This window comes from Anabrus simplex, chromosome 7 (genome assembly GCF_040414725.1).
Source record: "Anabrus simplex isolate iqAnaSimp1 chromosome 7, ASM4041472v1, whole genome shotgun sequence".
Classification (NCBI taxonomy): Eukaryota; Metazoa; Arthropoda; class Insecta; order Orthoptera; family Tettigoniidae; genus Anabrus; species Anabrus simplex.
In genome coordinates this window covers 8,456,564-8,482,033 of record NC_090271.1, presented here as the reverse complement: position 1 = coordinate 8,482,033, position 25,470 = coordinate 8,456,564, and the positions used below count along the sequence as shown (strand labels likewise).

General features: G+C 43.1%; 1 protein-coding gene across 1 annotated transcript in view; it reads right to left on the bottom strand.

The window, feature by feature from the left end:
* LOC136877207 (uncharacterized) overlaps positions 1-16,978 on the bottom strand; it is a 131,481-nt gene extending 114,503 nt beyond the window's left edge. Inside the window, exon 1 of the mRNA XM_067151041.2 lies at positions 16,843-16,978. Within this exon, the coding sequence (XP_067007142.1) occupies positions 16,843-16,902 (60 nt within the window). The 5' untranslated portion in view covers positions 16,903-16,978. The remainder of the gene's footprint in view (positions 1-16,842) is intronic.
* Between the last annotated feature and the right edge of the window lie 8,492 nt (positions 16,979-25,470).

Here is a 25,470-nt window from a genome sequence, read left to right as displayed (position 1 = left end):
TTGGATGGTGCCTTCTGAATCTCCACCCCCTGGTCATCATTTGGAATGGACAACCTGGAAGGCACTTAATCGTTTGAGGAGTGGAGTAGGTAAATCCAAGGATAACCTTAAAAAATGGGGTTATCTGAAAGATCAGTCAGACTTCTGCGATTGTGGGGAGCAACAAACTACCCAACGCCTGTATAACTGTCAGTCCTGCCCTGTTCGTTGTACACTTCAAGACTTGATTCAAGCCACTGAAGAGGGAATTTCTGTTGCCCATTTCTGGGCAGACATTGTGTGAAACATGTTTTGTGACATAAAATGTATTCTGTTTTATTTGTATATAATACCTTATTTGTATTTTTAAGTTTCTCAACACTCTGACACGAAATAAAAATAAATAAAATACCGTTACAACACCACATTTCATGTGTCGTAAAAATCTGATGCCTTGCACACCAATAAAATTGCTTGGCATTCACATTTGCAGCAATTTAACATGGAGCAAGCATGTTGAGGAAATAAGGTGCAAAGCATACAGAGCCTTGAGATTCATCAGCAGATCTCTGCTGGAAGCCAGAAAGAAAGCGGTTCAGACAGCCTAGTTAGCATTAGTACGGCCAATGCCACTGTACGGGCTTCCTTCCTGGCACTCCCACATGATGAAACTAGAGGGAGTTCAACGTCGAGCAGAACACGGTCATTTAAATACAGCCAGGTCACTGCCACTCCCCCACCCATAGCTGCCTCTGTGGATCAGTGGTAGAGTGTCGGCCTCCGGATCCCAAGATAGCAGGTTCACACCCGGCAGAGATAGTCGGATTTTTGAAGGGTGGGGAAAAGTACATTCGACACTCCACACATCTGGTGTTTACCCGACAAAATTCATTAAAATTTCAGCCACAAATACCCAAGAGAGATCCAGTTTACTCTGCCATCTAGTGGGCCTAGAGTAAAACGGAACGTCGAAATTGACGAGCAGACAGTCAGATGGCGTCAAATTGAAATGTCGGTACACGGTAGTTGAGGCCATGCGATTATTATTATTATTATTATTATTATTATTATTATTATTATTATTATTATTATTATTATTATTATTATTACACTGACTGACAGAGCAAATGCAACACCAAGAAGGAGTGGTTCGAAAGGGATGAAAGTTGGGGAAAAAACAGAGACGGCACGGACGAATAATTGATGTTTATTTCAAACCGATATGCAGGTTACACAATGCGCACGGCATCGACTCAGTAGGATGTAGGACCACCGCGAGCGGCGATGCACGCAGAAACACGTCGAGGTACAGAGTCAATAAGAGTGCGGATAGTGTCCTGAGGGATGGTTCTCCATTCTCTGTCAACCATGTGCCACAGTTGGTCGTCCGTACGAGGCTGGGGCAGAGTTTGCAAACGGCGTCCAATGAGATCCCACACGTGTTCGATTGGTGAGAGATCCGGAGAGTACGCTGGCCACGGAAGCATCTGTACACCTCGTAGAGCCTGTTGGGAGATGCGAGCAGTGTGTGGGCGGGCATTATCCTGCTGAAACAGAGCATTGGGCAGTCCCTGAAGGTACGGGAGTGCCACCGGCCGCAGCACATGCTGCACGTAGCGGTGGGCATTTAACGTGCCTTGAATACGCACTAGAGGTGACGTGGAATCATACGCAATAGCGCCCCAAACCATGATGCCGCGTTGTCTAGCGGTAGGGCGCTCCACAGTTACTGCCGGATTTGACCTTTCTCCACGCCGACGCCACACTCGTCTGCGGTGACTATCACTGACAGAACAGAAGCGTGACTCATCGGAGAACACGACGTTCCGCCATTCCTTCATCCAAGTCGCTCTAGCCCGGCACCATGCCTTTTGAGCGGACGCCGGGAGTGCAGGCCTCCTTCAACCAATCGACGGGAAATTGTTCTGGTCGATATTGGAACAGCCAGGGTGTCTTGCACATGCTGAAGAATGGCGGTTGACGTGGCGTGCGGGGCTGCCACCGCTTGGCGGCGGATGTGCCGATCCTCGCGTGCTGACGTCACTCGGGCTGCGCCTGAACCCCTCGCACGTGCCACATGTCCCTGCGCCAACCATCTTCGCAACAGGCGCTGCACCGTGGACACATCCCTATGGGTATCGGCTGCGATTTGACGAAGCAACCAACCTGCCCTTCTCAGCCCGATCACCATACCCCTCGTAAAGTCGTCTGTCTGCTGGAAATGCCTCCGTTGACGGCGGCCTGGCATTCTTAGCTATACACGTGTCCTGTGGCACACGACAACACGTTCTACAATGACTGTCGGCTGAGAAATCACGGTACGAAGTGGGCCATTCGCCAACGCCGTGTCCCATTTATCGTTCGCTACGTGCGCAGCACAGCGGCGCATTTCACATCATGAGCATACCTCAGTGACGTCAGTCTACCCTGCAATTGGCATAAAGTTCTGACCACTCCTTCTTGGTGTTGCATTTGCTCTGTCAGTGTATAATAACAATAAGTTTCGATAGTTGGGCTATTCAGATGCAAAACCAGGAGCCTTTTGTAAGTACAGTGTAATATGTTCATCTCGTTTTGAAACAGAGAAAGACAGTCATGTTCAGCTTCGTTCTCTAGATGAACATCCATTTCAGAACTGGAAGAATGCCAAAGAACGTAAACAAGGAATATCACAACAACAAGAAAAGCCTGTATTAATGCTCAACATTTTCTCAACATTATTGACAAAATCGACAGAGGCAGAAAAACTCAAATAGAGGAAAAGAGGGGGGAATTAGTAACCCTAATTTTCAAAACTGTACTTGTTTGTGGCAGAGAAGGATTAGCATTGAGAGGTCATACAGAATCCGATCGCATTTCTTTGGGAGGAAATCAACGTTTACATGACGGTAATTGTTGCGTTTTCGAATTGACGCTGGTGACAGAGAGCTTGTGATGCTAATGCAACGTATACCAGTCCAAGGATTTTCTTCTTCCTAGCGTTGTTCCCGTTGCTGATGATAAACGGGGTCAAAAATCAGGTTGTGAGTTTCTCAAATAAAAAAAGTACTCTGAGTTTTAATTACTGCATTGATGGGGTGAAAGTTCCTTTTGGGGATCATTGTAAGTACCAGGGTGTTAATATAAGAAAAGACCTTCATTGGGGTAATCACATATATATGATTGTTAATAAAGGGTACAGATCTCTGCACATGGTTATGAGGGTATTTAGGGGTTGTAGTAAGGATGTAAAGCAGAGGGCATATACGCCTCTGGTAAGACCCCAACTACAGTATGGTTCCTGTGTATGGGACCCTCACCAGGATTACTTGATTCAAGAACTGAAAAAAAAAGAAAAGCAGCTCGATTTGTTCTGGGTGATATCCGACAAAAGAGTAGTGTTACAAAAATGTTGCAAAGTTTAGGCTGGGAAGACTTGGGAGAAAGGAGACGAGCTGCTCGATTATGTTCCGAGCTGTCAGTGGAGAGATGGCGTGGGAGGACATCAGTAGACGAATATGTCTGAGTGGTGTCTTTAAAAGTAGGAAAGATCACAATATGAAGATAAAGTTGGAATTCAAGAGGACACATTGGTGCAAATATTCGTTTATAGAAAGGGGAGTTAGGGATTGGAATAACTTACCAAGGGAGATGATCAATAATTTTCCAATTTATTTGCTATCATTTAAGAAAAGGCTAGGAAAACAACAGATAGGGAATCTGCCACCTGGGCGACTGCCCTAAATGCAGATCAGTAGTGATTGAAGTGTTCGCTTGCCCAGTCCAAGGTAGCGTTGTTCCCGCTCTGTGGCGGGGTTCTCTTGCCCAGTCCAAGGTAGCGTTGTTCCCGCTCTGTGGCGGGGTTCTCTTGCCCAGTCCAAGGTAGCGTTGTTCCCGCTCTGTGGCGGGGTTCGCTTGCCCAGTCCAAGGTAGCGTTGTTCCCGCTCTGTGGCGGGGTTCGCTTGCCCAGTCCAAGGTAGCGTTGTTCCCGCTCTGTGGCGGGGTTCGCTTGCCCAGTCCAAGGTAGCGTTGTCCCCGCTCTGCGGCGGGGTTCGCTTGCCCAGTCGAAGGTAGCGTTGTTCCCGCTCTGCGGCGGGGTTCGCTTGCCCAGTCCAAGGATACAGATTAATATTATGTGAACAAATTATTAGCAACAATATTGACAGTAAAATTAAGAATGTATATCATTTGGTGTTCTACCAAATGAAACTGCAGATGTTTCAGGTACTGAACAATTCTCTCTCTATTTTCGATATGTACACATTCAGAAACAATCTTTCGTCATTCGGGAAGATTTCTTTAAATTTATTGCCATATACTATACGATGTTCGTGGTTTTTTCTTGTCCAATGTTGTCGAAGGAACTTACGGGATTGCACACGACTGGATTCGAGTCGATTGATGAGGGCAGACTTCGCTGTGGTTGTGGCCAACCTTCAGTAATGGGGAAGAATGTTCTTATCGAAAATCTGCAGAATCTTGGTCTGAATTTGAACAGTTTAGGAGGTGGAACCAGCGGTTTGAATGGAGAGATGACTGTGCAGCTATAAAAAGGGAGAAGTATGTACAGGACATTCTCATGCATGCAGTGCGCCTGATATAAGGAATTGTTTGGGCATTATGAACAGTGTAAGAGAAACTACGGAAAATGCGAGACACGCTGGGATGTTATTGCCCTCTTTTTAGAGCTGCATGACGCCATTCTCTCTTCTAGAAATTCAGAATTTTGAAGATTATGTAACGTCAGGCAAGACGTTTTCATTTGCAGCTGCGATTCAACATTCTGAATTTATAGTATCAATGGTTATTGATAATAAACATTTCAGTTTGTCCCTTGGGATTTCCACAGCTCTTCAATCAAAGCAGTTAGCTATGAATACTTTTGTTAATATGTGTCAAGATCTGAAAAAGAGCCGATAGACATGAAATCCAAGTTTAATTTGATTTTCTTGCAATCGGAAGAAACTGCGAAATAAGTTGGAGTTGATAAGCTGCAGGTTCTCCTTAAAGTCGGTCGAAAATACATCGAGCTAGCTGAATACCTGTCGGCAAAAACGTTGTAACCCTCACTTTTCTAGAATGCTGGGTTTCCGTGCATAAACGATATATGCGGTCAGAGTGAGGCATGTAGGAAGTGATGTTGGCAAACATGTACGGTAAGCGCTTTTTTTCTTTTGTTTAAATTTCGCCACGGGTCGTGCGGGTGCAGAAACGTTGTATCAATGGGGGGAGGAAAGGCGTGTGTTGCTAAGTCCGAGTGTGTGCAACGATATAAATAGGGGACGAAAACGCAAAATTAAATATAGTAAATGGAAGAGGAATGAAAAGAAATACGAGCGGAATTCGGGGCAACCATATTTGGCCCACAATAACAAATCAGTGCCTGGGAAAATCCTTGCTGAACAGGCGGGTGCATAAACGTTGTAAGCCAATGTAAGAAAGTCAACGTGTTTAATGGGAGAATTCATATGTCATATTTTAATGCGTAATCAGAGTTTTTATTCTCGACTGTATTATATACGTATATATGTATTATATATACTATATATGCATATAAATATATCCTGCTCTGTTTAAAGATTGCTCATTGTATTCATTAAACGAGGTAGTGCCTGCATCTGCGGAAAAGAAAGCTAATCTGCTAGACATGTGTCGATACATTCGCGAAAAATATCGAGGATTTTATGAGAGCCTAAAGACAAAGTGAGGTTGTGATGTTTGGAACATCACAGCATGTGATAAATTGTTGAACTGTCTAATGAATTGATAATATGTATATATTTAATCACTGATAGGCCATTTTTAAATTAATATGTATATATAGGGTTTTAATCATCCATTTGACATCATTTCATTTCTTTGTATCGCGGCTATAACTTATTCTGAACGAACCACATACGGGTAAAGTATTTCAACATCATTCATATTAATAGCTTGCAGTAAATTTTCCAATAGCCGTTGTGAGGTGACCAGAGTCAGCAGGCTAATTTCAGCCCGTTTCCAGGAAATGTACGTCATCAAGGTTACGAGAGACCTTACCCTCTCCACCTTCTGAAGAGACAGTTGAAACATTATGAACGCCGACTTTTCGAAGTTCGCTACCTGACGCTTTGATTTCGCGGGAAAGTTTAGCCTATGTGAATGGACGTAATGAAGCAACGTGATGGATTCACAGCAATACATAGGAGAAGGGATGAGACCTCGAATCTTACTGGACCATGTGATATGGCTGATGGAGGAAGACTTTTGAACCTATATACTTCGAAGGCAAGAGCTGGAGAGGACATTCATTTTCTTACTCTTAGACACAGAGACACTCTTGGAAGACACTCTTACTACGATTCTACGTCTGCACATCGGAGAAGATTTTAACTTAGTTCACTTCGCATCTGAGTATATACTACTCAAAAGTTACTCTATTGGGACCTGTTATCTCAATGACGAGAGGTAGTCAACGGGAGACCGGTTTTGACTAGTATAGGGAAGGAGAGCTTTTATTATGAATTTAGTTACGCTATTATTCCGTAATACGGAAGAATACAAGTGTATTCTCTCCATGAACATAACCCATGGTGGTTTTGCATTTAAAATTAGGACTCATTACGACTTTATGTAAGGAGTACAGTAGGAAGTGTTAAGGCAGAAAAGTCATATTACAGCTAGTGTATTATGCACGAAGCAGAAGTAGGACTGGAATCCAACAACAGATGACGCAGCCGGTACGAGAGGTCCATCCATCATCAGCTTCAAGATAACAGAGTCTACAAACGGTGAGCTAATGACATAAGTTACTACAAGTCTTCGCGCAACAGTTAATTTTCTTAGAGTTAATTTCATTCAATTTTTCTTTTGCTTCCGTAATTCAGATTTCGTTAATACGCCGTTACGTCACGTTTTTCATCCTAATATATGGCTGTTTTAATTTGTATTTTCTGAAATTATTATTAATGATCCTTAAATTCCAAGTTAGTGTACTTAATGATTTGTGTTCCGTCACCTCACCCCTGGGAGTTTTTTGAGTCTCCTTCCGTATTATTATTATTAATTACCAACTATCGTTTTCAAGCCATAAGCTTGAAGCCCATGGGATATTGTTTATGGAGAAACAATGAGATATTATTTATTTATATTAATATTAAAGTGACCCGCCACGTTATAATTTTGTCACACGTCTGTGGGCCGAGTGGGTACGTCACAAAGTGACAATTTAATGTTTATTCATCATTGCAAAACATTCTCGCAACAATATTGCTGGGGTTCAATGAATTGTGTTAAACAATGGGAAGTTCTAACAATGGGTACTGCAAATTAGAAGCGTGGTTTATGTTTCATTATTTCTATACAGAATAAAAACAATAAATAATATTAAAAGCTATAAATATTTTCAATAGTATAAACGTTGTAACCCGCAAAACTGTGCTACTTCCGTTACAGTTGCAACCTTTTTGCACGGACGTCCAAAGATTATCTCATATCTTGATTTTACAGTCACACATTGCATTAGTGAACTCATTGTCAATGGCAGAATAAGCATTCACAAATAATTCGCTTGTTTATTTGTTTTTCTTCTCTCCTAAAAAATTTGCATTTTATGGGTTACAACGTTTTTTGCCGGCAGGTATTCAACTATGGGACTAATGACCCAGGGGAGTATTAGAGAATATCAATTGATTACGTGTTTTGTCAGATACATGGTAAACTTGTGAAACACAAATATATCCTAAAGAACATATAAATAATTCTCCCTCAATCAATTATTAAGGCATCGGATGATGAAATATATATTGTTGTTGATGCCATTTGAATGAATGTCCAGATGATATCTATGTGGGCAAAATTGTAATCTACAATGAACTCAAAATGTGGAAAAGATTTTTTTTCTTCTAAAAGCAATCATTCTGAGTCAATCGACTGCAAAAGTGAAACTGTTCGGCAACACCAGAGCGCTCTTTTTCACCTCTGAAGTGCGAGCTGCAGGCCAGGAGACTTCTTCTCGAACATGAATACAAATGTGTCTTACTTAAATAATTGTGTAATTTTGAAAGTTTTAATTTAGTGTTTCTAATTTCGCAATATGCATCCAACATTATTTTATAAAAGCCCACTTTCCGAAAGTTCTGTTTTAAAATTTTAATGGTAAACCGTGCGATATCAAAAAGAATGAAACGAGAATATCCCACCCCCACCGCTTACCTACTCGACCTTAAACTAAAATACGAAATACTGAAGAAAGAGATATTCGAACATCGTGTCCGTTGTAGAAACTAAAGTACAAAGCTATGTGAAGCTTTACGTAACATTTAGGTAATGGCGCACAGCGTTATTTCTCAGCGACTATAGCGGAGAGGCTGTTACGCGAACAGTTCCTAATAGTGTCGAACCACGAAATCTCTAATGATTTCTGGAGCTGAATTTTATTTCGAGTTATCGAAATTTGGAGATATTCACGCATTTAGGATCATGTATAACAACAGCCATTGACGACCGAATACATACCTCCTTTAACAACTTGCTTTCTCCGGGCTCTATACGTAGGATGTTTTTTCTATTGGCTTTACATTGCACCGACACAGATAGGTCTTATGGCGACGATGGGACAGGAAAGGGCAAGAACTGGGGAGGAAGCAGCCGTGTCCTTAATTAAGGTATAGCCCCAGCATTTGCCCGGTGTGAAAATGGGAAACCACGGAAAACCATCTTCAGGGCTGCCGACAGTGGGGTTCGAACCCACTATCTCCCGAATACTGGATACTGGCCGCACTTGAGCGACTGCAGCTATCGAGCTCGGTAATACGTAGGATCGAAGAAGTCAGTGCACTTAACGCCTGGTGGAGGAAAGAGTTCATATGGTCAACGCTATGTAAACATACCGAAGTCTGATGGGAAGATTTAGTGTAGTGCGTTAAATACACAACCTTAAATGCTGCTGTGCATACTTAATGTTGTCTGTCTGTCCGTTAGGTGATCAGCCCAGAGGCTGGTTGGATCCTCAAATAGCACCACCAAAAGTTATGCGGTTATAAGGAGACCGCAAAAACCAATGGCAGCACCAAAATGAGGCGTACTAGGCAAAACGAGGAGTGAGGTAGTGTGCCATTGCTTTCCTCACTGGGTCAGAAAGTACTATTGCAGCACGACTGACCCTATGAGCAACACCTTTCATAACACTCAGATGCACTAGTCATGCTCTGAATGTCAATACTCAGCACCACCCATACCCCAGCAACTTCCAGATTGTCACAGCCATGGATGAGACTGGGACTTCGGTGGAAGCTACACTTTACTCTGGCCTGTGCCAAGAGATGGATGCAAAAGTACTGTATCCGTCAGGAAATGGCAGCAGGCAAACTTAATGTTGTACAAAATTCGAATTAGAGAATATTTTCAGCTTGTATGGAGGAAACGTTTCTTTTGACAAATGGAAAAAAAATCGTGTAATCGAATTTCGAGTAATAGTGAAATAAATACACGCGAAGAACAGAACGGATGGCAGGGAAATTTTAATTATTTCGAGGTACTGGAAGATGGGAGTTCTGCCACGGCCGCAAATCACTCCACCAACAAGACAGAAGCCCGCTATACCCAGCTGCTTTGTAGGACTTAAGTACTCAGATTCGCTACTACATTATCTCCTTATAGCAAAAGTGAATTTCTCGGAATAATGAAATATCCAAAATCTTGAGGCTTTTTCAGACGCAAAATTAGCAGCGATTCGCCCCTGTATGGGACTGCGGTCGTCAGTTGCTTTGCCACACCTAGTGCGCCGTCGAGACGCCACGACATTTTACCAACCAACATATTAGAGAACATTAACAATTATTAATGCTATTTAACAAATAAACCTACAGTATGTTCTTCACCACGCGGTTACTCAGCGTGCAGAAACAATCACAATAATCGCCGTTCATGGGCTTAATTCGTGAATACCCCCATTAAATGTAGGAATGCATTTTCTACAATTGTTGTTATTTTAGATAGAACTAAGTTCCGGAAGTTTGTGAAAGAAGCAATAATCGCGAGTATCTGTGAGACAATGTACTGATAATATTAACGGAGAACATCGCCATTCCCTCCCTGTTTTGGTCACCTTCACTGATCCTCGAGTTTTCCCACGATGCTGAAAGAACTTCCGACTTTTGTAGACCTATATGCGTCTAAGAGACAAAATTATAATTTTATTTTTATAAATATGTATTTTTAATGAAGCAACCAAACTTTAAACATTGAATTGTGTGTGTGTGTGTGTGTGTGTGTGTGTGTGTGTGTGTGTGTGTGTGTGTGTGTGATATCTCTGAAGTTGTATTGAGTTGTCATTATGGCAAGAGAGTTCAGTCGTTCTTGTGACATTGTGGGCCTGTATCGTACCGTTTATACAGGAGTGATACAAAGATTTCGTTTCTTTGAATTGATTCATGTTGTCTATCTTCAAGAAAGCTTCAGTACTCCACTCAGGCCAGTGGTCTACAGCGGCCGAGTTCAGTGAGTTTATCATAGTTCGATAAGAACACTTCTCTGGTCTGACTCTGTCTCGACTTGAAGAGTTCGTTCACTGCGACGTTCAGTGTGAAGGGGAATTGGCATCCCGAACAGAACGAGTAGCGTACCGGTACATCACATTGCACGTTGTGATAGAACATGCTGTGACAGATGTTTGCCACATTCCTGCCATCATCTTAACAATACATGTAATCCAGTATAAGAACAACTACATATTTATGAGGGAAATGCCACGTTTTAAAGAGAAATGGTTACGAACGTGTTGTAAGGATGATACTTCCTCTCAAGGCAACACTGTTGCGTGGGTAATTTTTTACAGTGTAGACAAGAGCGGGTGCAGCGTCCACATGTTCGGCGCACGTGAACAGTGAAGTCTGGAATGTGGGAGAGTCCTGAGAGGGGAGGTCAACTCTTCTTGTCCTCCGACCCCTACTTCCCACATCTTGGGGTTTTTCCTGTGACTAGTGTTAGGACAACATGGTTGCCAAGTTGTACTTCGCCTCAGCCGGTTGAAGGGCTGGTCTTCTCAGTCCGGTGGTATTTGAAGGTGCTCAAATACGCCACCCTCGTGTCCGTAGATTTACGGTCACATAAAATAACTCCTGTGGGACTAAATTCCGGCACCTCGGCGTCTCCAAAAACCATGAAAGTAGTGGGACGTAAAGCAAGTAATATTAGGCCTAACATAATTTTTTAAGTTGTACTTCGTTTAAAACCAATAACCGTGGTGATTCAATCAATGAATCAATTAATCATCATTGATCTCCATTTAGGGCTATCGGCCAGATGCCAAATTGCCTTGCATTGTGCTGCTCTCCAGCAGGCCACGCTGCTTTTGGCTGGATCCTCAACAGCTCCGCCACTACCTAGGTGTCACCGAACAGGCGTACTAGGGAAATGAGGTAGTTTGGCGTTGCTTTCCTCACTGTGCTAGAAGTTGCTATTACATATCAGTCTGCCAAGCTCACTGAAATGCATGCACCAACCGACCCTATGAGCAATATTTTCACACCATTCATAACAGGGACTGGCTGCATAAAGAATGGCATTATTAGCATCGCACTTTCGTATCGTCAATGCCAAGGTGCTCGCCGCGAGCCACAGCCCCATTAACCCTAGAGCAGGCGTGAGGAACATGTCTCCCGAAGTGTTCATGGTAACGAGATAGTTACATGTGCATGTATGTTCCTTCATGGATAACCTCATTTATTCGATATTTATGTAGACTTAAAGACACTTACAGTGTCTTAAGAAACATCCCATAAGTTGAACTTTGAGCCCCCTGCGCCTAGTAAATGTGGTATTGCATTGTATCTACCGGTTTTAATAACGAGGTTAGGTGTTTCATTTCTTCACTTTTCTCCATTCTTTCTAATATAAAATCTTGGCGATTCATCCTCCCCTTCTTCATTACCCTGCTCCTTTTCCTGCTCAAACTCCATTTCATGGCCACGAATAATAATTGTTTGTACCTCTTCACTCCTGCTTTCAAAGGGAATATCCTACTCACCACCAAATGATTCTTGTAACCGTCCACTTCTGACCAAGGAATCCACAGTAGTGTTCACATGATAGGCGGTCAAAATGAACACCCAGAACTTTACAGTGGATATGTAGGCATTCCCTTCAACTGATCACAGATATCAAGTGAAATACGAGTTAAACTTCAAATAAAAGTTGTAACACGAACAGACGCGCGCGGGTTATCCGTCACCCAAATGAACAGTCCCGGTATAATTATTGGCGGCAATGTCAGACACGTGAGTTAACCACCAACAAAATAAAGATGGGTGACGCGCCTGCTCCAAGATTAACCATTGCTATTCGAGAATACAAACAATAACCTGACATGCAGTACAAAAGTAAACAATACTCTTAACTTGGAATAAACTTACCACTCAATGAGAGTTCTGCGCCTCACGGTAGGCTATAATACTATCCACTTTTCTACGTTTGGAAAGGAACATTTTCGTTTACAAACACATGATTAAAACGACTTTAAATAGCAGTAGTTCATAAGAACGTTAATTCACATTAAACTAGTAAACCACTATGAACCTCCCAAAGCAGTTTCCGGGTGTAAACTGGCTATTTCTTGTGGATGTCCCATGATAAATGTAGCTACATACGGTAATGCCCCGTGGAAGGCAGCAGGTCTTTCAGTCTCCGGGGAAGTCTATAGCTGTAATTCCAAGAAACGAATGGATAAAGTATTATCCTTACCGAATTTTAAGGTGGGAATAATTATGCATCTTAGAATTTTCCTATATCCCTATACATCACGTCTTATGCTTTATCTCCTTTTGTCCGTAAATTACAACAAAGTTCTTACTAAATATGTTTTTCGGTACATACGAAAAAGAACTTGATACTTAAGCACACATTATAAGGCAGCCGTGCTCTAGCTCAGTGCACTGTAAATACTAGTTCTCGCCTGGAAAACTCACGGAACTATAGATATTGTAAGTGGCAGGCAGCCCTTGCAGACAAGAGTAGGACGCGCTGCAACTACTTGCCTGAATATTCAGTGTAAAGGGCGGTTATCGGGCGCAAAGAAACTGGCCAAATCCAATTTCAGCCGAGTAATTAGGAGAAAGTAGAGACATGAGAACAAAGAACACGAAGTCAGGGTAAAACTGCTTCGGACATCTGGAATGAAACATTAAATTGCACATTACTTGCTTGAGAGAAAGTCGAGTTTGTCAGTTTCTCCCGGTTCTGCACAAGATTCATCCTACTCAGCTTATCACAGTGTGGCCTCGTGTCGGCTGGTACCTTGGGCACACCGAGCAGCGCAACTATAAACAATATTCGCTCCCTCACACCGCCATTCATACTAAAATATCAAAATGATACTTTGTTAATTTGTAGTGCACCTGAGATCGTATTTAAGTTTTGACACATTTAACGAACTCACTCTGCGCCGTTTCAAACTTTATTTGAACAGTTTTTTATTTACTTTGTTCTGTTTGGTTTTCTGTAATTGAATAAATTATTTACTATAATGGAGACCGGTATCGGCTCTGTACTGCTGAAAAAGAAGAAACCTAAGTACGAACATCTCATGGTTGGCAGCTCAGCCGTTAAACCACGGAGGTAGTGAAATAAAACCTATTAATTTTTTTAAATCTTACAATAACGAATAATCCCTTTCTCTCGTCGCCATAAGACCTATCTGTGACGGTGGGACGTAAAGCCACTGGCAAAAAAACCACTCTTTATTTATATAGGTAACACGACAATCTATTGCATCACTTTTTTTCTTTTTTCTTTTTTTGCTAGTTGCTTTACGTCGCACCGACATAGATAGGTCTTATGGCGACGATGGGATAGGAAAGGCCTAGGAGTGGGATGGAAGCGGCCGTGACCTTAATTAAGGTACAGCCTGCTGTGAAAATGGGAAGCCACGGGAAACCATTTTCAGGGCTGCCGACAGTGGGGTTCGAACCTACGGATACTGGCCGCAGCTATCGAGCTCGGTTGCATCACTTCCACCTGCTGTAATTAGTAATTCATAGGTTTTTACATTTTGTTTGAGGGGGCCAGAATCGCACTTGGACACCTTGTACCGTGTCGTCAAGAAGAGGAACGGGAAAAATCTTTATTTCTGATTACGTCAAGTGTCGCAGTTCTCAGACAAAACTTGAAACATTTTCCTACTCCAAGTATAGTGAAAGCACTACTTTCGGTCTCCTGTTTGTTACCACCTCCTGCTCCCGGGGAATTGTAGGCTGTATCTTCGTGTGTTCTGTACACACTCGCTATTGGGAATGCATACACAGGACTTACGGACTACGGCGTCAAGCCAGGGGTCTACTTACGATGACGTAATAGAAGGTTAGACTCTCTCCAGCATCCCTTCCCACAACGTTCTAGGTCCGTTACAAGGGCGAGGCGTGTGCCGGAACTGTCCCGTATTTCACGATTGTGTGGCCAGATTTCATCATTCCTTGGTTTCTTTCTTTTTTTGTGGTTTATGGGTTGGTCGATATGGGCTCGTGAGAGAAGCTGGAAGTTAAATCACTGGGAAGAGGGCACAGGAGTGATGGAGTGCTTCTAATAAGCCCATAAGCCCGCCGGCCACCCCAGAAAAGTAAATGAATAACTTTGCCCCAATACCAGTCTCGATTATGTGTTTGTATGAGTATGTAGAGAGTAACTGCCTACAAATAACAAAGTGTTATCACCGCAACATCAAATTTAAGACCTAATTCTTCTTCTTACTCTTTCTTCCGCAAAACGATCACTCTCGCGTCATAGAAACAGTCAATCCCATAAAGTTCGCTGCATAGTCCATTCTCTTTGTGGGTGCAGTAAGGTTTAAAAGATATAAATAAAAAAGATCAAAACATACATTTACGTTACAAAATATGTAATTTTCAAAATAAATGTGTTAATAAATAAACTTTAGATAATGGATATAGATTGCTGTAGTTAAACGTAGCCCACCTTTAAAGATGCAGTGAACATTTTGACGGAGCTGTGCCTTTGTAAAACAAAAACCGTTAAGTTGGGTCGGAGCTGTTCTCTCCAGTGTCATACGAAGAGCTCTCGACACATTATCAATGAACTTTATTTATTTAGCGTATGGCTATTAGTGCCTGAGCGACCTGCGCGTCATAAGGAGGTAGCGAGAGGGCGAAACCCACATAAAGTCTGCTCAAGGCTTACCGTCGTCATCTGAAGGGCGAATCACCATGTTTTTGCTAGTTGCTTTACGTCGCACGGACACAGATAGGTCTTATGGCGACGATGGAATAGGAACGGCCTAGGAGTTGGAAGGAAGCGGGCGTGCCTTAAGTGAGGTACAGCCCCAGCATTTGCCTGGTGTGAAAATGGATAACGACGGAAAACCATCTTTCAGGACTGCCGACAGTGGGATTCGAAGCCAGTATCTCCCGGATGCAAGCTCACAGCCAACTCGTCCGGTCGAATCACGATTAACAGCGTCATATGAACAATGCCGACAGCTTTTAGCACGCTATCTAGTGATTGGAAATTGTATACCACGATCTCTCCTAACCTGGCAGCACAGGCGGGTGTTTGTGCCACACAAAAATTGCCTCTAGTTTTAATCATTATCAAACGTAATTTGTAATGTCATAATGATAATTCTTTTTTACGAGCCACTAACTACTTTCACTTTCTTGGAACGCCGAGGTGCAGAAATTTTGCCTTGTAGTTGTTTTACGTGATAGTAAATCTACCGACACGAGGCTGTCGTACTTGAAGACGGGTAGATAACCGCAGGTAGTTGTATAGACTCTCAGGGACCAAAATATATTAAATAATTTCAAGGTACACGAAAACATGGGCGGTGTGTTTGTAACGAGGAGAGGATGGCTTCTTGTCTTATGACCTAATTATTTCCTTTATTTTGTTTAATTATTAACAAAATTATTAACGGAAATACATATAAGATGTCGTTCGTCGCGGCTAACCGGCTAACACTTTGCATATGCTGTGATGAAGGGTATCACCCGCTTCCATTCGGCAGTCTCTTTAGTGTCAGTTAGGTTCTTAGTGTGAAGTCAAATGCTCAAAGATTTTTAATTGCACAATCACACCGTACTTTTATTAATTGTAATGCGTATATAAAAGTTTTATTGTGTAGTATTGAATCAAAATCTCAGAAAAACTATTACTGCCGCACTTAAGTTGGTAAACTATCAATCTCGCCCAGAGAGCATAAAACACCTACCATTTCGTAGCTTGTATATGTATACCCCGCGCCCGCTATCTCCTACAAGCTCAGCTCGCACTTGAACCTTGAAGAATGTCTTATGAGGTAAATAGGGACGAAGTATCTTGTGCTGGAAATGATCGCCATAAGGAATCACTGGAATCCATGATTAATAATTAACGTTATTTTGCTTTACGTCCCACTAACTGTTTGTAGTTTTCGGAGACGCCGAGGTGCCGCAATGTAGTCCCGCAGGAGTTCTTTTACGTGCCAGTAAATCTTACGACAGGAGGCTGACGTATTTGAGCACCGCACCGAGCCAGCGCCTCAACTGTGTGCCACCTGAGCGACAGATGTGGGTGATTGTTACATCTTCACTATTACAAGTGACGCTGAATACGCTCGTGTTGGGCTAGTGGCCGTGGCCAAATGACCCACGGAAAACAATCTTCAGGGCTGTCGACGGTGGGATTCGAACCCGCGTTTATTCAGATCCGCTTGGACCAACATTTTAGTAAAAGGTAACAGGCCTATGCTCAAATTAAATGTTAGCGTTCCACTTGAACACACTGTGTCGCCCTTGCTGATGTCTCTGTGGCTGGGATTATTGGGTATATCTGAAGAGGAGTGACAAACACCCAGTCCCCGACCCGGGCAGGAAAGGAACTCGGTACCAGACACTATTATAATGAAGTGTAACTCACGTGAACTGCAGCAGCAAGAGCGAGGAGTGCGAAGATAGCTGCGGACGTCCTGTGAATCATGGTGAAGCAAAGCGGTGATTCCAGCAAACCTTACGAAGACGAGTGTGACGCTGGAATGGCGGCCGTTAATCCTATCAAGAAGACGAGGGCACGAGAGAGCGAAGTGGAGGGAGGAGGGAGGAGGGAGTTCTTTACTCCCACATGACGTGCGTGGCTGACTCTCTCCGGGCTCACGAAAAATACATTTGCAGTCATCATTGAGTTGACCGTTATCAAAGTACAATGATCTTCGTTCTAGGCACGTCGAGACGCAGCAAGTCGAAAACAAAAACATCGCCTGCCGAGCGAATTCAGCTGTCCTTGATCTCCCCCTTGCTGCCGAGGGACCGTTGGTCAGATTACGAGTCTGTCGATATTCATGGCTTTCTACACCGAGGCCGGCGGTGGTTGTCACATGAACTGATAGTTTCCACGAAAAGAGTCGAACCGGTGTCGGCGCAGACCCATTCTCTAATCACCTCTACGCAGTATTCATATGGAGTGAGCGCTCCGTCCGTCGGATGGTGACGTTAAGCCTCGAGCAGATCCCTTGTTGTTACTGGAGGGGAATAGGCTGTGTGCCAACACACTGATACGCAGGTCCCTCGAAGGCGTCTAATGTTCTCGGACACTGAATGCCATACACTAAATGTTCAACTCCTTGGTCGGCGTTCATCGTTGAGGGCTTTGGTTCAGAGGGTCCTGAATTTGATTCCCGCCTGCGTTGGAAATTTTAACCGCATCTAGTTAATTCCTCCGACTTGGGGACGGGGTATTCCCACTCAGTGGAGGACATCCACACAGCCACACACGAGGAAAGTCAGCGTTGTTCAACAGTTTACACAAACTGTGGCCATGGGCTGCCTTCCTTAAACTTGACGAGACAAAATTACAATTACTATTCATAACTGTAAAAGTAGTTCTCTTGGTACCAGATCGTCTTACAGTTCCAAAGTTGTCTGTGCCGTTACCATCTTCGTCTTTGTATGAGAGGAAGTTGTTTGAGTTATACTTTAGTAGGAAAAACAAGTCTAATTTAGGTGTTTGAGAGAACAATTCACTGTCGACCATCAGTGTTGTGTATGAAGTACGCTTAATACAACTCTCAAAAAATTAATACAAATGGCTTTCACATTCACGCACTTCTCCAGAACTCTTGGTATTATGGGAAATTAGCGGCCTCAACACCCCGCAGTGGTCTCTAGGTGGCGTTGATTCACCTCCCACTTGAATAAGTTGCAGCCCGAAGAGATCTTCATACCCGTATGGGGCTGTGTTTCAACATTGTGCTGGTATTTATAACATTACCGACAGCTTTCACGGCCCGTACTTATAGACATGATACTGTAAAGGCTTTTGGGCTTATGCCATGTCAAGAAAATAAGGTGAAATTCTTTACGTTTCGCAGAGAACTGTGCTCTGTGTCATCAGAAGAAAATCTCGACTGTGCACGAGAAAGGCTTCTTAAACAACGAGTTTTTAAATTTATTAAATACCTGGTTGCCAGCCATTAAGAATTTACGTAGGTAGTTTCCTTCCCTGTCCTCCACTCTTGTTATTTCGTCTCGGTGTTTTCCAAATTCGTACGTTCCTCATCGCCAGGCTTGTGTCAAGGTCATACACCTGTCAAGGTCATATGTTATGCACACATGTTAAATGACCCTCTTAGACTGATTCTGATGGTTCGGTCAGCTTCCGCTTCGAACGCTAACGCTGTGCCACGTCCGCGGAGCCATCTGGTGGAGAGTGAGCGTACTATTTCCATTTCTATTATAACGTCTAAATTTAAAGAGTCATTGTTTAAGAAGCCTTTCTAGTGGACAGTCGAGATTTTCTTCTGATGACGCAGAGCACAGTTTTTTGCAAAACGCAAAGAATTTCACCTTATTTTCTTGACACGGCATAAGCCCAAAAGCCTTTACAGTATCATGTCTATAAGTACGGGCCGTGAAAGCATTAATGGCAACATTAAAAACCTCTATGATGAGGATACTTTTAAGAAGGCTTCAAAATTCAGCAAATTAAGGAGAAAGAAGTCTATTCTTCTTTCGTCCTTGTGCTTTCTACTGAGATGCAGGGACCATAACATCATTCCCAACTGTGTGAAGCTAAAACACACGTTAAATATACCGAAGGCCAGGAGAATATATCAACGCCCTACCAAGAGTCTTGTGATCGAGAGTAGGGTACTGGACTCAGTCTCCCGAGAGTTGTTTCGTTTACATCTGCTGTTAAGCAACACTCTCTCGCGGGAATTGTGGTTGGCTTTCGATCGCATTACTGGTATACAGGCGGAATGAAAATTCAACCAGGTGTCATTCAGACAGAAATCAAAGTTCCTCCATCTAGCTCAGAAACAGGCGGTCTCTCGCACGAACCCGGATGCTAGTAAAACTGTCGTCAATCTTTCCAAGAAATCCTTGGACGAGAACCAAACGGCAGTTCTAGTTAGGGGTCTTAATTTCGCTGTCGCTCCCTCTAAAATTCGCACTGAGGAGTTAATTACTTCCGTTGAGGCAGCCATCTAAAAACTACCTACGGATGAGGCTGAGGAGTTAAGACAGAAATGTGTGAGACTAATAAGGTCAGCTGTTGTACCTGCGCCCAATTTAACAAGAGGCGAAAGGGGAGCTCTGAAGGAACTTAAAGATGATTCTGAACTGACCATTCTCTCAGCTGATAAGGGTACCACAGTGGTTATGGACACTGACGAGTATAAGAATAAGATCTCGGCTATATTGTCAGAGCCTGTTTACAGACTGAGCTCACGTGACCCCGCCACTCGTGTGTCCAACGCCAACGTGAAGCTCTTAAGGCAATCTTCAGTTCCAAAAGAGGAGACTAAACATCTGTCCCCGGGAGATGCAAGTGCCTCCTAGATTATATGGACTGCCTAAGATCCATAAAAAGGATGTTCCCCTCAGATCTATTGTTAGTGCGATAGGTTCTCCTAAGTATGCTCTGGCTAAATACCTATTGTCGCGGCCACCAAATTAGGCGGGTGAGGAAAACTGCGCTGTCGTCAGATATGGGAACGGCGAAGCGACAGATGGTTGAGAGTCGCTTACCCCTGGGCACGGATTGGCAACGCTCATCGTGCAGTGCTGTCAAACTGAAGCCCATCCGCTCCAGGCCACCTTACCCGAGTAATTGCCTGTCAAGCAGCTGTTGAGCTCGCATCGTAAAGGCAGTTAAAGATGGATAGTGAATGTGAATTGATTTGGGCTCAAGTCAAGAGAGAAGTGGCAGAGAGGAACAAAGACATTCAAAATAAAGGGCGTAGAAAAACTCACGTCAGAAGCCATCAACCGTGTGACTGCTGCAGATTGGGATAAAGTGCTTCAATCGCGCGGAAGATGTTCAAACAGGCGATTGGGCCAAGGAAATAGTAACTTAAGGGACGAAAGAAAGGAGTCATTCATCATCAGTGTAAAAGACGACTCGACAGATAGTGAGATGAGTGATGACAGTGACTAAGACAGCCTTGAAGCCAGAAACCGATTCTTACTTCATTGTAAACTAATGTAAACCTATTCTTTAAAGCAGTTATTTTCCTATATTACCCGGTACAATATACAGTATTTAAATATTTATAATGTGATAAAACTGATATGGATTAATATGCAATCCGAAAGTATTTACGGGGTCCTGCAGCCTGTGCTGGTGCGCGCGCCCCGAACTGCCTCAGCTAGCGACATTTACATGATCGCTTTCCGGGCCATTTTACAGGAAGATTACAAGACTCACGGAAATATGTTTCAGATAAAAAAAAATAAGTTGTAACTATTTGATGAATACTTACAAATAATAAAATATCATGAATAAAAATATATAAATAAATAACATTACTCAAAAACTTCATAAAATACTTGAAATAAATTAAATTAATAAAAATAGTTAATCGAAATGTCCGTAGTATGGGCGCCAGAGTTCACCAGAATGGATCCCTCGAATTTTGATAGAGCATGATAAACTTTATATCCCAGGGCGTGTACATAATGCTGCGTACTGGTGTCGAAGGATGTTGAAGGCTGTATGGTCCTGGGAAAGGTAGATGCTGCAATACAGGAAAATCAAGGAAACCTTAGGAGAAAGGAAATCTAGGTGTACGAATATTAAGAGCTCAGATGGAAAGCCACTTATAGGGAAAGAAGACAAAGCAGAAAGATGGCAGGAACATATCCAACAGTTGTACACTCACTGACAGAGCAAATGCAACACCAAGAACTTTATGCCAATTGCAGGGTAGACTGACGTCACTGAGGTATGCTCATGATGTGAAATGCGCCGCTGTGCTGCTCACGTAGCGAACGATAAATGGGACACGGCGTTGGCGAATGGCCCACTTCGTACCGTGATTTCTCAGCCGACAGTTATTGTAGAACGTGTTGTCGTGTGCCACAGGACACGTGTATAGCTAAGAATGCCAGGCCGCCGTCAACGGAGGCATTTCCAGCAGACAGACGACTTTACGAGGGGTATGGTGATCGGGCTGAGAAGGGCAGGTTGGTCGCTTCGTCAAATCGCAGCCGATACCCATAGGGATGTGTCCACGGTGCAGCGCCTGTGGCGAAGATGGTTGGCGCAGGGACATGTGGCAGGTGCGAGGGGTCCAGGCGCAGCCCGAGTGACGTCAGCACGCGAGGATCGGCGCATCCGCCGCCAAGCGGTGGCAGCCCCGCACGCCACGTCAACCGCCATTCTTCAGCATGTGCAAGACACCCTGGCTGTTCCAATATCGACCAGAACAATTTCCCGTCGATTGGTTGAAGGAGGCCTGCACTCCCGGCGTCCGCTCAGAAGACTACCATTGACTCCACAGCATAGACGTGCACGCCTGGCATGGTGCCGGGCTAGAGCGACTTGGATGAGGGAATGGCGGAACGTCGTGTTCTCCGATGAGTCACGCTTCTGTTCTGTCAGTGATAGTCACCGCAGACGAGTGTGGCGTCGGCGTGGAGAAAGGTCAAATCCGGCAGTAACTGTGGAGCGCCCTACCGCTAGACAACGCGGCATCATGGTTTGGGGCGCTATTGCGTATGATTCCACGTCACCTCTAGTGCGTATTCAAGGCACGTTAAATGCCCACCGCTACGTGCAGCATGTGCTGCGGCCGGTGGCACTCCCGTACCTTCAGGGGCTGCCCATTGCTCTGTTTCAGCAGGATAATACCCGCCCACACACTGCTCGCATCTCCCAACAGGCTCTACGAGGTGTACAGATGCTTCCGTGGCCAGCGTACTCTCCGGATCTCTCACCAATCGAACACGTGTGGGATCTCATTGGACGCCGTTTGCAAACTCTGCCCCAGCCTCGTACGGACGACCAACTGTGGCACATGGTTGACAGAGAATGGAGAACGATCCCTCAGGACACCATCCGCACTCTTATTGACTCTGTACCTCGACGTGTTTCTGCGTGCATCGCCGCTCGCGGTGGTCCTACATCCTACTGAGTCGATGCCGTGAGCATTGTGTAACCTGCATATCGGTTTGAAATAAACATCAATTATTCGTCCGTGCCGTCTCTGTTTCTTCCCCAACTTTCATCCCTTTCGAACCACTCCTCCTTGGTGTTGCATTGTCACTGTCAGTCAGTGTATCAAGGTAAAGATGTAGATAATTTGGTTCTGGAACATGAAGAGGATGTTGATGCTGATGAAATGGGAGACCCAATTTTGAGGTCAGAGTTTGACAGAGCTGTGATTGACCTAAATAGGAACAAGGCACCTGGAATTGATGACATTCCCTCTGAATTACTGACTGCCTTAGGAGAATCCAGTATGGCAAGGTTATTTCATTTAGTGTGCAAGATGTATGAGACAGAAGAAGTCTCATCCGATTTTCGGCAGAATGTAGTTATACCTATTCCCAAGAAAGCCGGTGCTGACAAGTGTGAAAACTACCACACCATTAGTTTAGTATCTCATGCCTGCAAAATTTTAACACGTATTATTTACCGAAGAATGGAAAAACAAGTTGAAGCTGAGTTGGGAGAAGATCAATTTGGCTTCAGAAGAAATGTAGGAAAACGTGAAGCAATCCTGACTTTACGTCTGATCTTAGAGGATCGAATCAAGAAGGACAAGCCCACGTACATGGCATTCGTAGATCTAGAAAAGGCATTCGATAATGTTGATTGGACCAAGCTATTTATGATTATGAAGATGATAGGGATCAGATACCGAGAACGAAGAATCATCTACAATCTGTATAAAAATCAGTCTGCAGTGATAAGAATCGAGGGCTTTGAAAAAGAAGCAGCAATCCAGAAAGGAGTGAGGCAAGGCTGCAGTTTGTCCCCTCTCCTTTTCAATGTTTACATAGAACAGGCAGTAAAGGAAATCAAAGAGAAATTTGGAAAGGGAATCACAGTCCAAGGAGAGGAAATCAAAACCTTGAGATTTGCCGATGATATTGTTATTTTATTTGAGACTGCAAAAGATCTCGAGAAGTTGCTGAATGGTATGGATGAAGTCTTGGGTAAGGAGTACAAGATGAAAATAAATAAGTCCAAAACAAAAGTAATGGAGTGCAGTCGAACGAAGGCAGGCGATGTAGGAAATATTAGATTATAGGAAATGAAGTCTTAAAGGAAGTAGATGAATATTGTTACTTGGGTAGTAAAATAACTAACGATGGCAGAAGTAAGGAGGACATAAAATGCAGAATAGCAAAAGCAAGGAAGAGCTTTCTTAAGAAAAGAAATTTGCTCACTTCAAACATTGATATCGGAATTAGAAAGATGTTTTTGAAGACTTTCGTGTGGAGCGTGGCATTGTATGGAAGTGAAACATGGACGACAACTAGCTCAGAAAGAAAGAGAATAGAAGCTTTTGAAATGTGGTGTTACAGAAGAATGCTGAAGGTGAGATGGATAGATCGAATCACGAATGAAGAGATACTGAATCGAATTGGTGAGAGGAGATCAATTTGGCTAAATTTGACGAGAAGAAGAAATAGAATGATAGGACACATCTTGAGACAGTCAGGACTTGTTCAGTTGGTTTTTGAAGGATGTGTAGGTGGTAAGAACGGTAGGGGTAGACCAAGGTATGAATATGACAAGCAGATTAGAGCAGATGTAGGATGCAATAGTTACGTAGAAATGAAAAGGTTAGCACAGGATAGGGTGGCATGGAGGGTTGCATCAAACCCGTCTATGGACTGATGACTCAAACACACACTGGTACATCTGCTGCAGGCCTTACCTAACCTCCTGAAAACGACTAAACAGGTAGGAACTGCACCTAGGTTCATCAATAACTCCACTGATTTTAAAATAGCTAACTATATTCTTAACAAAATCCGTGCATGAGCACCTCATCAACACACAAAATTATACATATAATACACACATAAAATATTGCTGGAAGACTCCATATTTACAACAACAACAACAACAACAACAATGAAAACAGTGGGAAAACGAAAGCGATAACTAACTACCATTTGTAGATAGTCCGATGAACAATGTACATATATGTAGATGAATACCCTTCACTGTCTCTGCATCAATACGACTTGCCAATTCTCATAATCGGCACTTATAACATCACACAGATACTGTACCTCGTAATACTGTGTTCACAGACTTTAACACTTGTTGTAAAAATATATACATTTGAGCTACACACGCTTATCGATCCTGAACATAAATTTTGGAAAGTCTGAGATAGTTTTCACCAACATATAATGCCAGGCCGCCACAAGTGCTACAATACTTAATGCGTAAACTCTCCACAATTTGTCGATCAGCCACTTTCCACGAACATAACAAGACTACGTTCCAAAAACGTTTGAAGTCCAGTCCCTTGTAGCCGTGTCACTCGAATACCGTATATCCAGCACTACTTCCTTCTCGTACAGTGTGTCAGTTGTGGTTCCTTCATACAGTGATGTCGAAGTTTTTTTATAAACATCCGCTTCTCCCTTCCTCTCAGATGATACGTCTGGATTGGTCCTTGCCAGCCAATCATGAATGATGCTCTCGTCAAGACCATGCCCTGAACTCATACTTGGTCCCAAGAAATAAACAAACGCTGGGGTATATCACATGACTCATAGAACTTTCCTAGTACAATAACATCAACAAACACATCTCATCAGACACTGGGATGCCCGCATGAGTCATTCGAATTACCAGAGTCCAAGATAGCAATGTTTTCCCACTCGTGCAAAACAAATTACTCATACCTACATATGTGGATATATCCCAGCTTACAAATATAAATGATAAAATATACAAATGAAATACAGGTAATAATAATAATAATAATAAATCGAATACTGACAATAATATCTCTAACTTCTACATATAATCCGGGGGTGTGATATATGTACTACAACAAAGTCAGGCGATTTTTTACATTTTTCCCGCAGACGAAATTTTATTGGCTGAAGAAATAAAAACTTGGCCGCTTACTGAAATTTTCAATACATGATTCTACGGATTTAAACTTACTCGTTCAAGATTTTATTTTTCATAATTATTTTAAGTGGTTTATATGGAAAATAGTTATACCACTGGGATCAGCAGTCTTTTCTGAAGCTTGTAGTATAATTTGTCTCGAAGCATTGTATGAAGTAA